General features: G+C 40.0%; 1 protein-coding gene across 1 annotated transcript in view; it reads left to right on the top strand.

Moving 5' to 3' along the window:
* Ctsc (cathepsin C) overlaps nt 1-11,124 on the top strand; it is a 40,721-nt gene extending 29,597 nt beyond the window's left edge. Inside the window, exons 4-7 of the mRNA XM_029568853.1 lie at nt 2,024-2,179; nt 4,774-4,889; nt 9,016-9,147; nt 10,312-11,124. Coding sequence (XP_029424713.1) covers nt 2,024-2,179; nt 4,774-4,889; nt 9,016-9,147; nt 10,312-10,814 — 907 coding nt within the window. The 3' untranslated portion in view covers nt 10,815-11,124. The remainder of the gene's footprint in view (nt 1-2,023; nt 2,180-4,773; nt 4,890-9,015; nt 9,148-10,311) is intronic.
* The last annotated feature ends 2,519 nt before the right edge of the window (nt 11,125-13,643 follow it).

The raw sequence follows: 13,643 nt of genomic DNA on the forward strand, positions 1-13,643 counted from the left end.
GTATTGGTTCCCCAGGTGTCTGGGGCCCCAAGACTAGGAATGGTGCAGGGCCCAAACTAGGAGTATAGAACGGCAGGGGCGAGGGCGGGGATGGAACGGTGAATGTGGCTTAGGGAGTCCCGGCTCGGAGAGCTGCGCTATGGACTTACCCCAAGAGTCCTGAGGATAGTAGTGCAGGCTAGGAGCACAAAAAAAGATTTTAAGACTTTTAATGGCATCCTGTCCTTGCGGTCATGCAGTATGTACGGTCTTTCTAAATGCTTCTCAAAGACTTAATATAGCCAGGGAAAAAAAAAGACTTGGTGGAGAATATTTTTAAATATTCATTTAGGGGCTAGAGAGATGGCTCAGCAGTTAGGAGCACTGGCTGCTCTTTCAGAGGACCCAGGTTCCATTCCCAATGCCCACATCATAAATAAGTTATCTGTAACCCTAGTTCCAGGAGATCTGATCCACTCTTCTGGTCTCTGCAGGTTTGCACACGTGTGGTGCACTTACATACATGCAGGCAAAATACTTATATGCATAAAATAAAATAGAAGTAAGTAAACTAAGTAAAAGTTAAAGCTTAAAGAGGTAAAATACCTGTAGCTTTTTTTTTGGGGGGGGATTAGTATTGTCAGAAATAAAGCACAAGCACTGTTGTAACTTATCCAGTAAGACACCTCTGCTTTCACACTTTGCAACATCTGGGAAAGAACTTCAATAAAAACACTAAAGCACTAAAAACACGGCTGCACACTTGCTCAATATTTGCAGTACTTTCCATTTCCCTGACACTATCACAATCCTTTCTCTACAAATGAGAATTAAAAGTTCACAGTGTGCCTGAAATGTCACTCAGGTTCAGTAGATCTTGCTTTTTGTAACTGAATGTTGATGAAAGCCTTGAATGGTGAGCTGCATGTGCTCACGTCATGGAATGTGTTAAAGTAGGAACACTATAGTGACTTGTATGATTCCTGTCCATGGCACATAAGTTTGATAAATTTTGGAATTAAGTGAATAAGTTATTTAATTTTTTTCTTTGTAAACATATTCTTTCTGAGTTATTTTTACATCTGCATCTAAACATTTTGTATAAAATAGACAAGCTTCTCAAATTTTAATGTTTTTATGAATCATGTGGGAGCTAATTTTGGTGCAGATCCTGATTGAGGTGGTCAGAGTTGGGTGGTGTTGACATTGCTGAAAGTTCTCAGATATTCCTGCCGATACTGATTTTCAATGAATGAAGGCATAAAACACTTATATGGAATAATATTTTTGAGTCATGCATTCATAAAACATATGTGCATTGCATATACATTCTGTTTTCCCCTAGTTTCATATAATGGGTTATAAAAGTGCACTTTTAAAAGGGGCATGTGGGAGTCAAGGATGTAGCTTGGTAGAAAAGGTACTTTCCTGGCATCACTTGGGAAGTAGTGGCAGACAGATCAAAAGTACAAAGTCATCCCTGGAGACATAATGGGTGTGAGGACCATCTAGGCTACACGAGACTGTATCTCAAAATAAAAAAAAATAGATAATAAAAAAGGGAGGTCATTCGGCAAAGGTAACTCAGACTACCTACAAAAATAAATATGGTTGGTTTTTAAAAGGCATAATTATGCATATATAAACTTATAAAAATTGATTAATCTATATAAACTCTGCCATTTAAAAATTAATGTGACTTTTCTTTACATTATGAAATAATCTATGCATTTTTAACTGAATAAACTATATGTACATGAAGTACCAATATTTTAATCAGTCCCTTATTTTGGAACATTTATCTAGGTTGTTTCTAATCTATCACTAGTATAAAAGTGTTCATTGAAAATCATTATATGTACATTTCGGTTAATTTGAACTTTCATGGGAGACTTACAGTTTTAATTCTTCATCTATATTGCCAACCCTTTTCCTAAAAGACTATAACACCTCCCGCCTTGATATTCAAAGTGTGGGTATCTGTTTTACTGGCATCTGTTTTTAAAAGAAAAGACTACAGCTGGCTGTCTCTTTGTGTTGGCAGATATTCTGACAGGCTCTACAGTTATGACCACAACTTCGTGAGGGCAATCAATTCCATTCAGAAGTCTTGGACCGCAACCACATACATGGAATATGAGACTCTGAACCTAAGAGATCTGATCAGGAGAAGTGGTGGCCACAACCAGAGGATCCCAAGGTAGTCCAGTGCCTCTCCTTATCACTAGTAAGAAATAAGGTGCTGAATGGCACCCTCTGTCCCATCAGCCCCTCCTGGGTGGCCCATCACTGTATTGGTCATCCCAATTTAAATTTAAAGTCTTCAGCCTAGCGCGGTGGCACAGGCCTTTCATCCCAGCACTCGGGAGGCAGACGCAGGCGGCTCTGAGATGAGACCACCTAGTCTACATAGTGAGTTTCAGGCCAACTGGGACTCCAGGGAAACCTTTGTCTCAAAAAGAAAAAAAAAAAGAAGAAGTTTTTTGTTCTTTTTTCATTTCAAATTCATGAACATTTATTGCCCAGTCTTGTTGGGGGGGGATGGAGTCTTGCTTTCGTGATGTCTGGTGCTTTCTTCCATTGCTTTCTGTTTTCTACACTCTGGCGTTGCCCTCTCTCTCCTGCTCTGTTGGTTGGCTTCCTGCCCCCTGTCTTTTTGGCTCTTGCCTCTTAGTTTTTCTCTTCTCCCTGTTATGTTAGCCATTCCTTGAATACTGCCAGCCTTGTTTTCCTGTCCCCAGCTATGCCTATTACTGAGCGCTGTCTACATTTCACCGTGGTATCCCACATAATCTAAATAGAACCGTAATAATATTTACTACTGGATTGTCTCTCAAACTACAATATACATACCTTGAAAACTTTATTTTCCTTTTACCTCATTTCTCTCTTCCTTCTAGAAGCCCAGCCGTTTCTGAGGCACTCTTTTTCTTTTAGATGGTTGCTTAGTTCTAGAGGATGACTAGCTTTATGAAGGACTGCTTTTACTAATAAAGCTTCATAAAGAGTTTAAGAGACAGAATCAGTTAAAGAAGGAAATAGTGAAGCAAATATAAAAGTCTGGCTGCCCAATGCTTAGTAGCATTACTGTAGAGAAATTAGGTCTGTTGTAAAAAAATCTAATGGTAAAATAGAAAGTCTCAAATATCCTTAGTCTGAGGCTTAAGGAGTCAGTGAAACTGCTGAAATCAGAAGCAAGTATTATTTCTGAGCATCTCTCTGATCCAGACTTTCACCAGAGTCCTAATCACTGTGCCCAAAGCGTTAAGATCCAATAACATATAGCATCTGTAAATTGTTTATAATTCTCATGTTAGTGCCCACAAGCTCCCCTTTCTTCTTCTTTGGCACCCGGTTAAGCTTCGCTTTTCCACTGTTGTTTTCCTGTCTTCTTCCCTCTCCTCCTCCTCCTCTTCCTCCTCCTCCTCTTCTCCTCCTCTTCCTCATCTTCCTCCTCCTCTTCTCCTTCTCCTTCCTCCTCCTCTTTCTCCTCCTCCTCTTCCTCCTCCTCCCCTTCTCCTCCTCTTCCTCCTCTTCCTCCCCCTCTTCTCCTCCTTCCTCCTCTTCTTCCTCCTCCTCCTCTTCTCCTCCTCTTCCTCATCCTCTTCTCTTCTCTTCCTCATCCTCTTCTCTTCCTCCTCCTCTTCCTCCTCCTCTTCCTCCTCCTCTTCCTCCTCTTCTTCCTCCTCCTCCTCTTCCTCCTCCTCTTCTCCTCCTCCTTCCTCCTCCTCTTCCTCCTCCCCCCCTTCTTCTTCTAGGATGGTAGGAAGATATAAGTTAGCATTTAAATGCCAGTTTTGTGCCAGAAAAATCACTTTAAAATATCAGCATGTTACGTGGGATTCAATGAAATTCAATGGTGCACTTAGCACAGCTGCCATTTATAAGCTTTTGTATTATTGTTATTACATTGGATTTTCATAAAAATACTTGAGGTAAGTATAAGGACCCCCATTTTAATAAGAATTAACTGTTTTTTTGTTTTTTTTTTTTTGATATTAAAGCTCCTTTGCAGAATGTCACATATCTAAAAAGTTTAAAGCCTTCACTATCTCCAGGGTCAAACACTAGTTAATCCTTTTTTGTTTTGGTTTGGTTTGGTTTGCCTGAGTTTAGTTTGATTTAGTTTGGTTTGGATTTTAAGACAGGGTTTCATTATGTAGCTTTGGCTGGTCTGGCACTCAGTATGTAGACCAGGTTGGCTATAAATTCACAAAAATCTATTGCCTTTGCTTCCAAAGTGCTAAAATTAAAGGCGTGAGCCACCACTCCCAATTGTATATTTCCTTTCTTCTTCAACATCTACCAAAATGCAACTATTCAGCCATACTAAAAATATAATCACAGGAGCTAGGGAGATGGTTTAACAATCAGAAGCCCTTGCAGTGGACCCGAGTTCAGTTCCCAATACTATATTGAGTAGCTCACAACCACCTGTAACTCCAGCTCCAGGGCCTCCTTGGACAATGAACTCACATGGCATACATTCACACAAACACACCCACATACACATAAATAAAAAAATAAAGTTAATCTTTTAAAAACAGCATCACAGAAACTACTACAGGGGAAAATGACTAGATTCTGAAAACCCCCAGTAACTAGAGTTATCAAGCTGAGTTATGCAACTGACACATTGTGTAACAGACACACTGCAGCGTTCATGGGACAAGTGCTCTTCAGCTTTCTCAACCTAGAGCCTAGCAGCTCTGATGGTTTAAATCACAGAATCAGTTTAGAAACCATCTTTTAAGAAAAGACTATGCTGATATTAAGGATATATTTATATTCTAGGCCCAAACCTGCTCCACTGACTGATGAAATACAGCAGAAGATTTCAAATTTGCCAACATCTTGGGACTGGAGAAATGTACACGGGATTAATTATGTTAGCCCTGTTCGAAACCAAGGTAAAACCAACAAAAAAAGCCCAGTCCAAGCTTTTAATTGAACATTTGTTAAATACCAGGCTCTGGGATGGCTTTAGGGATACAAAGACAAAATGGGCATGATCTGTTTTAGTAAATGAATGGAGGAAAATTATGGTGGTGCCCTCTGGAGAGGCTAAGGCAGGAAGGTTGCCAATTTGAGGATAGCCTGTGCTATATATCCTGCCTCAGTGGCCTCTGAATTCTACTCCCTCCTTTTGTATCAATGACTGGCTTTGCTAGTAGATGGTCTTTCTGGTTGAGCTCAGTATTTCTTAGTATGGGTTTCACCAGAGTGATAAATGGTACTCATTTACCTAGCTGGGAGACAGTCCTATAGAAACAAAGAGTTGTATACAAATAAAATTAGTCTTCTTTCCAATGGAAGCTAGAGCAGCTAACAGGAGCCCTTCTTTGCTATGTGTCTCAGATTCCTCCTGTTATGCAGTCTTTAATTACTATACAGACCTAGAAAACAGATCTGTGAATCTTAGTGGATTTTTTGAACTGTGTCTGGACCTTTTAATTCACTTATTATCAGAATACAACATCCGATGGTAAGGATTAACTCAGTTTCCTGAGTCATAAGTTAATTTCATAAAACTTCCTTTAACTTTGATAATAGAAAATATTGTTATCCTAAGTTTTAGCTTTTGACTTGATCTCTCAACTGCACTCTCATGTTAAACACTTGGGGAAATACTGTATTTACAACTTCTTTTAATTTCTTATCTTTTTACACTTTAGATTGGAAAAGACAGCAGTTATTTTCTTTCCTGCAAATTGAAATACTTGGAAATATCCACTAACTTTCATAATACCCACTTTCTATAGAACACGGAATAGCAAATGAGCCATGGTTAAGGGAATTCATGGCTTTTTTCTAGCCTGAGAACAAATTAGGATTAAAGTGAAAAGTAATATTGGAAAGATAGAGTTTTATATTAACACTTAAAAACAGCTTTGAAGACACCTTATAGCTAGATTTACCTTGAGGTGTAAGTGAGAAGATGGGAAATTGAGTGAGATTGCCTTAACTTTGTTTTCCACTAGAAAGGCTTGTTATTGTATTTGGGAGAATGGGAGCGGCTCTCGAGGGTCATATTAGGAAATGCAAAGGGTTTTCCTGATGCTTAAAATCCAGTCCATTTAAGTCTTGGTTTTAAATCTTGGTTATTATTAGAGCAGAAAAAGGCAGGGGCCTTAAATTGTTTGTTCCACCTCATCTATCTTGCACAAAAATAAAAAAAAATGCCAAAGGCCAAGTGACCTGCTCTGGATCGCACCGATAATATGTGGCAAAGGAAGAGAGGAGGGAAGAAGAGGGAATTGTGGTTCTTCAGTCCTCCTTTGGCGTGGTCCCCCCTGATGGAAGATGTGTACCATGTGAAACCACATTCCATCTCTGAGCTATGTGGACGTGCCACTGCAGAGCTCTCTCAGCTAGACCCCTTCTTACTCTTTTTTGCATGACAGTTGTCTTAAAAGACTGTTTCTTTTGGAATCCAAACTGGCTTTTCCTTTTGAAAGAAGGCAGTAATTAACTGGATAGCTGACAATCTTCCAGGACAGTCAGACACCTAAAGGAGATTTTCTCTTTCCTGTGATTTCAAAACAGAACACTTTCTGAGCCATGGTGGACTGTACTTGTGACCTGTCCCTCCCACAGTGGCTGATGGTTAGATAATGAGAGTTTAATGATTAATAGAGTTTATCTCCATGGCTGAGAAAGCTGGATGGTTTGCTTGTTTCCTGAGAGCAATAGTGACTTTGGCTGTTTAGTCATGCATCTGTTCATTGACAGTCAGTCCTTCATTTGAAATAAAAGTCCTAAGGATAATATTTTGGTTTCAAAACCCAAAAGTTTCTAAGTTAATTTTCTTGTATTTAGTGGCCATATGACAAGGGAAAAAATCCTCTGAAATAGCCCTAAAAGGCCTGGAGCCAAGAGAAACAAGGCATTGTGTAACACTTGCTGCCTCTTAGCTGATGGACAGGTTGTTACCTCAGTTTCTGAACCTCATTTACTAAATGGGTAGGTTGCTTAGTAGATGACTTCCAAGGCCCCATTACAGTGTTTGTTCTCCTGTATTCATAGCTGATATGATCCTTCATCAGCAAGGGCAATAGCTGACATGGATAAATCTGAGAATTTAAAGGGAAGAATTTTATGGAACATCAGAAGTGACAGTGGTTAAGAAATAAGGCTCTTGATATATCAGTTGCAAGGCCTTGTGGTACAGTGACTTATTTAAAGGAGGTATACTTTACGACCTACAGTTCTGCCCCTTCTAGAACTTAGAGATAAAGAGTGGTTGGTTGATTGTTTCCCTTGAATTTACTTTATTTCTGGACTATAAATATGTGGCTACTTGTTCATCTTTTGACTCATTCCTTCCACAAATACGCACAGAGTTCCTCCACTGAGTCACGTGCCAAGATAAAGAGCATTGGGGGAAATGCCCAGCTTAGTGTGAGGAGAAAAATCTAAGTATTTCAAACAGACAGCCTTTGTGATGTTGAAGTTTGAACAATGTCCTGGCTTTCCTTTGCCTCCAGAAGAGATATAAATCATTACCCAGAAAAGAGAAAAACAGGATCCTGGGTAACATTTTAAAAGCATTATACTTTTCACAACACTCTCTATAACGTTAGTTACAAAATTACTAATAGACTTATTAAAGACATGTCTCTGTGAAGAAATGGCATTTAAAATATATAATTGACCTCACAAATCTTATTTTACATCCATAATACAGTGCTTATAGCTTAGTTTTGTTGTAAAGAACTGACTTTATCATGGATTTGGTACACACATATTTCCATGTAATCTCTATCAATGGAAGAGGCGAAAGAGGCTTTGCAGCAGTAGAAATAGTAAAGTTATGTTTATTTGTTTAAAAACCTACAGTGTGTAGAAGTTCAGTTTTTCAATATTTTCTTATGTCTATTTCATTTTTAACAAATATCTTATGTATTACTTTTATTTTATGTATATGAGTATATTGTCTGCATGTCTGTAAGTGTACCTGTGTCCTGCAATGTTCACAGAGGCCAGAAGAAAGCATCGGATTGCCCTGAAACTAGAGAGAGGGCCAGTTGTTAGCAGCCATGTGGGTACTAGGATTAGAACCTGGATCCTCTGCAAGAGCAGTCAGTGCTCTTAACCATTGAACCATCTCTCTGGCCCCAGTGTGTTTATTTCTTTTACTCACATAATTTAAAGAAATATACAGAAAAATAACTGTATTCACATGAATTACTTTACAATACTTTTTTTTTTCTTTAAATAGCTTCTTATAATTCATTTGGTCTTTGCCAAATAGGTTCTAGAGTCTCCTTTATAGGACATTAATCCCACAAATGAGGACACTACCCACTTCCAAGCACCACCACTTTGAGGTTTGAAATTTCAACATGAATTTATGGGAAACAAACTCTAATGCATTAGAATTTTAAATTTTATTCATTTATTTTTATTTTTACGTGTATGAGTATTATACCTGCATGTGTGTAAATGCACCCATGTTGTGCAGTGCCCACAGAGGTCAGGAGAGGAATTGGAAATGGAACTACAGACAGTTGTTAGCTGCCATCTGGGTGCTGGGATTCAAACTTAGGTCTTCTGTAAGAGCAGTCAGTGCTCTTAACCACTGTTGAGCCATCTCTCCAGCCCCTGCATTGGGGATTTTTCAAGGTTTAGTTCACATGTGTCCCTCCATATTTTCTCTCAGTATGGTGGCTGAGAATAGTATAGACATAAATCCATTCTTCTTTATCAGTAATTTTGTCAAGACTATCTCAGGTTAGTACTTGTGGATTGAATCTTCTATATTGTGCTGATTTTTTTTTTTTAATCATTTTGAGACGGGGGTCTCCCTGGAACTTACTATGTAGACTGGGCTGGCCTCAATCTCACAGAGATTGTCTGCCTTTGCCTCCTGAGTGCTGGGATTAAAGGCATGTGATTTTATGAGCAGCTTTTATTATAACTTCTCTATTAATCATCTCACTCAGATTTTCATATGACTCTTTGAGAAACTATAAACATCTATTGAACTATATGTATAAGTATGAATACTATATATGTATATTATTTCTTCTACAGAATCTTGTGGCAGCTGCTACTCATTTGCTTCTGTGGGTATGCTAGAAGCCAGAATCCGTATATTAACCAACAATACTCAGACTCCAATCTTGAGTCCTCAGGAGATTGTATCTTGTAGCCAGTATGCCCAAGGTAAGTGTTGTATTTCAGGAGCTGTGTTATGCGTTCCTTGCCTGATTGTCAGTAACTATCATTGATGAAGGCAAAAAGATGGTGCAATAGAGAAAGCACAGTGTCTATATCATGAAACCTTGGTGCAAATTTGGCCCCATCAATTACCAGTGGACAGTTCCTAGTGGAATCCACTGCATTCCACAGCAAGATGTCAGTACATTAAGTACTGCCACTTGCAATATCACACAGTGCACAAAACTGTAAGACGTGGGCACAGGCCTTATTCATAAGCAGAGAATGGGCATAGGATGTTTTATATTATAAAGATTGTACAGCATTTAAGCATTGCAGTTTTAGGTTCCAATCATTGTCCCTTTCCAAAATCCAGCTCCTAGTAAAACCATATTCATAATGGTTTATGTTTGGGAGCATTTGGCCAGAATAGGCTATAGGTAATACAGGTTTCTAGAAAAACTGTTGGTGAAAACCATCAGTGACTGAACGTTAAGTTCTTTCTGAAGTACTTACACGCCATGTTGTTGTGATGTCTAGAACCCGGGGGCTATAATACATCAAAGTGTCCTCATGAAGTTTACAGTTAAATAACAGAAATAGAAGTTAAATAACTATAATGATGGGAAGAACACTGGTGGGCTGTGGATGTCATAGGTCCAAGGTGAGGAAGACAGAAGTCTATTGGCAGAAGGTTGCCAAGGATGACTTATTAGAGGGGGAGTATATGTGTATATGACTATTTGGCAGTAACAGTAGTCTCTAAATTGACTGTTTTTATGTGAAATAGCTGTTCTAAACCTTGAAAAGGTGTTATTATCATGCACATTTTTCAAATAAGTAAGCTGAGGTATAGAGAAGCCAAATTATTCACATACTTTTGAATTTGAAAGTGTATTGGTTTCAGAACTTCCTTCCTTTAACCAGTAGGATAGTGTAGGTATCTTCCATAGTAAGTACTAAATAAAATATCCATTTTAAAAAAATGGGGTAGGTGGATTGTTAGCTAGATGGCAAATGAGGGATGAATGCAGTGATACTTATGCTAAGAACAACTTCCAGGGTAACATAAGGAACAGTGGAACAGGGAAGAAAAAGTAGGACAGGGCACAAACAGTGCTTGCTCCTTTCTGAAAAAGGCATAATAGCATGCATGCTGTTCATCCATAGGCTGTGAAGGTGGCTTTCCGTACCTCATCGCAGGAAAGTACGCCCAAGATTTTGGTGTGGTGGAAGAAGACTGCTTCCCCTACACAGCCAAGGATGCTCCGTGCAAGCCGAAGGATGACTGCATCCGCTACTATTCCTCCGAGTACCACTATGTGGGCGGTTTCTATGGGGGCTGCAACGAAGCCCTGATGAAGCTGGAGCTGGTCAATCATGGGCCTATGGCAGTTGCCTTTGAAGTCCAAGATGATTTCCTGCACTACCGCGGAGGCATCTACCACCACACCGGGTTGAGAGACCCTTTCAACCCCTTTGAGCTGACAAATCATGCTGTTCTGCTTGTGGGCTATGGGAGAGACCCTGTCACTGGGGTGGATTACTGGATTGTGAAGAACAGCTGGGGCATTGGCTGGGGCGAGGATGGTTACTTCCGGATCCGCAGAGGAACTGATGAGTGTGCGATAGAGAGCATCGCGGTGGCGGCCACGCCCATTCCTAGATTGTAGGGCTTCATTCCAGCATCCTGCAATTTCAGAAGCTTACCACTGTATTTTCATGCCTTTGAAATTAAAACTAGCCTTGATTTTTTTTTTTAATGTCTCCCCATCAACCACTGGCCTACTTTTTCTAAGTACATGGTTAAGTAAGATTTATTTTGTAAGTGATGGTTAAGCAGTCAAATAATGGATTTTGCTTATCGTCTGCAATTCAATCAGATGTATTTTTAAAAATCTATGTAAAGTATGAACTTATTTTAAAATTATGTAAATCACATGAAAATATGGCAGAGATTATTAAAATTTTTAGAGATTTTTATTAAGTGTTCAACGTGCTATGTATTACAGAATTTCTATGTGTACTTAAAAGAAATTTTATCATTGATTCAGTTAGATACATTTATGTCACCTATGGAGGAAAAACAATATTTTAGTTACAAAACAATAAGTAGGGGGGATGGGGTGATAACTGCTACTTGTTATTCAGGCACGAGGACCTGAGTTCAATCGTTAGAACCTATGGGGATAAAGCTGGATGTCCTGGCAGGCTTGTAATACCAGGACTGGAGAGGAAGAGACCAGCAGATCCCTGGAACTTGCTGGCCAGGCAGCTCTGCTAAATCAGCAAGGTTCAGGTCAGTTAGTGACCCTGTGCCCAAAACAAGTTTGACTAACACTTCAGAAACATGCACATGTGAATTAATCTTTTGTTACTTGTTACTGTTTTCCTTTATGGTGTTTTGAGACAAGGCCTTGCTATATAGTGTAGGCTAGCCTTCACCTTGTGACCCTCCTGATTCTGCCTCTTGAGTGCTGGGACTGTAGGCTTATTCCACCAAGTTCAGCTGCATCATGTTTAAGGTGTTGCTTCTTAGACCCCCCTGGCATTTGCCAAAGGACTTTGACTTGCTTGTGGTGATAAGGAAACAGGTATCCTGCCAGGGATGGCCAAGGCCCTTTTCTTGTAGGCCTCCAACAAGATTTATAGCCTATATGACTGTTAGTGAATATAATTTTAGTCCCGTGTCATGCCTTGCTTTTCTGCTTTGAAGTTAAGCTGTGATTTATTTTTCATTAAAATTTATACCTGTCAGCTAAGTTGGGCAGAATTTAGTCTAACGTGAACATGAGCTTATCCCCAGTGAACTAAATGGTCAGCAGACAGCTGACAAGTATGAGAGCAACTGCTTAAACTCCAGAACATTTATGCTTCTGTGTGTGTGCTTATGGTAGCCAGTGTTAGATGTGTTCCTCTATCGTTCTCCTCCTTACTTTCTGAAACACAGTTTTTCACTGAACCTGGATGTTGGGGGATTGGGGGTTAGGGAAAATATAGTGTGGAGGCAGCAGCCAAAGCTTCAGCTGATAGGTGCTCATAGTATGCTTTATTTACATGTGGTAGGGGGATCCTATCATCCGACTATGGGGCAATGCCTAATTATCACATAGAAAAACCCTGGGGGTAGTTTTTACTCCAGGTAACTATGGCAAAGGTCATGTTCCAAATAAGGTCAGGTATCCGTGCTTGGCGGCACTTTCCAGGTAAGTCAGGCAGAGAGCAGGAGGCCCCCCGCTGAGAAAGAGAGTCCTTCCATATAGTGCCGAGCCCCTTAGAGCTATCCAGACATGGAGGACTACAACCTTAGCAGCAGCGTCCCCCAACACCTGGAGGTCACCATTTTGGCTCGGTTGTTTTGGCTTTGCTGGCAGGCCAGTGATCCCCTTTGCCTCCCAGCCATGGGATTAAAGACATGCCAAGTACTGGGGATGTGAACTGAGGTTCTCAAACTTATAACAGCAAGCACCTACCCACTGAGCAATCTCCCCAGCCTCCTACCCAACCTGTCCTTGAATTCATGATCCTGCCTCCCTCTCTATCAGCATTTCCTACCAGTGTGTGCCACCACCAGCCACCTAAACTGTCACATGATTTCATGAGGGCTCTGGCTGAGGTCTGAAGTAAGATCATCACTAACATTATTCATTAACTACTTTAGGGAATATTGGAAGGTGAAATACAAATTTGAACTGAACTGGCTATGGATACCATTTCTTACAAGCACTCCAAGTTGAGAACAATGGTTTGAAGAGACCACAAATTTCCAGACTTCAAGATGAATAGCCCAGCACGAGAGCATGTTACACTGTACTTAAAGCCAAGATTGATCTACACTGGAAGTCAGCTTTTCCTATAAGGCACATAACTTCTCTCTCCCCACTGTGGTGGATGGAGGGAACTCTTTAAAGACAGCTATAAAATGGCTTGTCATCCTTCCGAAAGTCATGTGATTAGTCTGCTAAGCCATACAGGAAGCTCATGGTCTACACTTTGTGATAATGCCAAGAAAGCATACATCAGAGTCTTGACAGATGAAGCACTGGTAAAAACAAAGAACTCTCTGGAATACCTCCCCAAGCACAGTCTCAGAAAACTTCAGAACATTCTCACATGATTCAAGGAGGAAAATAACATTCCACTGGGCAGTCTGGAGCCATAGCATCCCAAGAGTGCTGACTCTGACTGACATTTATTAGCCATTAAATCTCAGGCAGTTTCCTTAATTTTTGTGCTGCAGTTTCTGCATCTGTAAAATTGATAACTCTTGTCCTGAATTCTGCCCTTCTAAGCCTTTGTTACTGCAACAAAGACATGAAAATGATTTCATTTGTATTTTAAGTTGCACTTGCTACTTAAATTTTTAACTTTGCACCTAAGACTAGTTCACCGAAGTAGGGAATGCAAAGTAGATTTCAGTAATGCAGTGTCCCTGGCCATCCATAATTGCCCATAGAACCCCCATCTAACCTCTAACAGTAGAATTTAGGAACTGAATAGGG

Source organism: Nannospalax galili, unplaced genomic scaffold (assembly GCF_000622305.1).
Source record: "Nannospalax galili isolate Female #2095 unplaced genomic scaffold, S.galili_v1.0 scaffold278, whole genome shotgun sequence".
Lineage (NCBI taxonomy): Eukaryota > Metazoa > Chordata > Mammalia > Rodentia > Spalacidae > Nannospalax > Nannospalax galili.